This window comes from Chenopodium album, chromosome 27 (assembly GCF_948465745.1).
Source record: "Chenopodium album chromosome 27, dcCheAlbu1.1, whole genome shotgun sequence".
Classification (NCBI taxonomy): domain Eukaryota; kingdom Viridiplantae; phylum Streptophyta; class Magnoliopsida; order Caryophyllales; family Amaranthaceae; genus Chenopodium; species Chenopodium album.
Window position 1 is genome coordinate 10,234,435 of NC_137860.1, and position 1,617 is coordinate 10,236,051.

The 1,617-nt window shown below is 46.2% G+C and overlaps 1 protein-coding gene across 1 annotated transcript; it reads left to right on the forward strand.

Annotated features, from left to right (window-relative positions):
- The first annotated feature begins 246 nt into the window (after window positions 1-246).
- LOC145619662 (uncharacterized) lies at window positions 247-771 on the forward strand. The gene has a single exon (XM_081674366.1). It carries the CDS (start codon window positions 247-249, stop codon window positions 769-771), a length of 525 nt encoding a protein of 174 aa, XP_081530492.1.
- The last annotated feature ends 846 nt before the right edge of the window (window positions 772-1,617 follow it).

Below are 1,617 nucleotides of genomic sequence, written 5' to 3' on the forward strand. Positions count from 1 at the left end.
TGGACAGAGGAGGCCGAAGGAGCCTTCATACAGCTGAAAAGCCATTTGCATACGTTGCCCCGGCTCGTCAGTCTACTCAAAGACGAAAAGCTATAAATGTATCTTGCTATTTCAGACAATTCCTTAAGTGGTGTCCTCTTTGTGGAGAGAGACAACTATTAGATCCCTGTCTATTTCATCAGCCACATATTGCACAATGCCGACCTCAGGTATCCACCCATAGAGAAGTTTGGCCTTGCCTTGTTCATGGCATTAAAGAAGCTACGCCCGTATTTTCTAGCCCACTCGATTGTGGTCTATACTGATCAGCCGCTGAAAAATCCGTTTGCAACTTTAAATGCAACTTTGGAAGCCAATGGCCGAAAGCTTAAATGGGCCTTGGAGCTTAGAGGTTTTAACATTACATTCGAACCAAGAAAAGCGATCAAAGGGCAAGCCTTTGCTGATTTTCTGGCAGAGATGACTAGGCCGGAATTGCTGCCAGCCGAGGATCAGATGTGGAAGGTCTATGTGGATGGAAGCGTAACAACAACCGGATGTGCAGCTGGTGTTATTTGTCAATCTCCTGAAGGAGACAAGTTTAAGTATGCGCTAAGATTTCAATTTCAAGCCTCTAACAACGAGGCCGAGTATGAAGCTCTCCTAGTTCGCCTGAGAATGTGTAAGGCGGCAGGAGCAACAAAGATTGATGTGAGCTCGGACTCCCAGCTAATAGTCGGCCAAGCAAATGACGACTTTGAGGCAAGGGAGCTGGCCATGATGAAATATTAGATGATAGTCAAAGAAGAGGCCGAGAGCCTAGAGCACTTTACCTTGCAACAAGATCCCCGTTCGTCTAATTATCAAGCGGGCGCCCTCTCTAAATTAGCATCCTCGGTATCATGTGATACTCCCATATCAGTGTTTTGGGAAGTAAAGGAAAAGAGGAGTACGTATTAATGTCGAGCTAGTAAATATCATTGATAGAAGCTAAACATGGATGGATGGGATCATTTCCTACCTAAGGGATGGATTACTCCCAACCAATCCACAAGAGAGCTGGCTGATGAAAAACAGAGCGGCCTGGTTCGAGATGAAGAAAGGGGAGTTATTCAAAAAAATCATTTGTGAAGCCTTACCTGAAGTGTATCACCCCTAAGAGGGGGCATGATGTATTGGACGACCTCCATCAGGGGCATTGTGGTTCTCATATTGGAGGACGAGCCTTGGCTGAAAAGGCAACCCACCTAGGGCACTACTGGCCGAGCATAAACGTGGACGCCATACAAATGGTGAAGAAGTGTGATAAATGGCAGAAGTTTGCAACACTAATTCATCGCCCGGCTAATAGCTTGTCAGCCATAACCAGTCCTCTCCCTTTCGCAAAATGGGGCATGGACATCTTGGGCCCGTATACGCCAGCATCTGGTCAAAGGCGGTATGTGTTAGTAGCATTCGACTACTTCACAAAGTGGGTCCAGGCCGAAGCCGTTTGAGGGATAAAGTGAACGGATATGTCAGGCTTCATATGGAAGAATATAATCACTCGCTATGGAGTGTCGCAGTCTATGATGTTCGATAATGGACCCTAGTTCGAAATACACCAGCTCAAGGAATGGTTAAGAGACCAGGGAATAA

Bases quoted from the DNA above. Each gene is read 5' to 3' on its own strand.
- LOC145619662 (XM_081674366.1), top strand. From the start codon at position 247: ATGGCATTAAAGAAGCTACGCCCGTATTTTCTAGCCCACTCGATTGTG.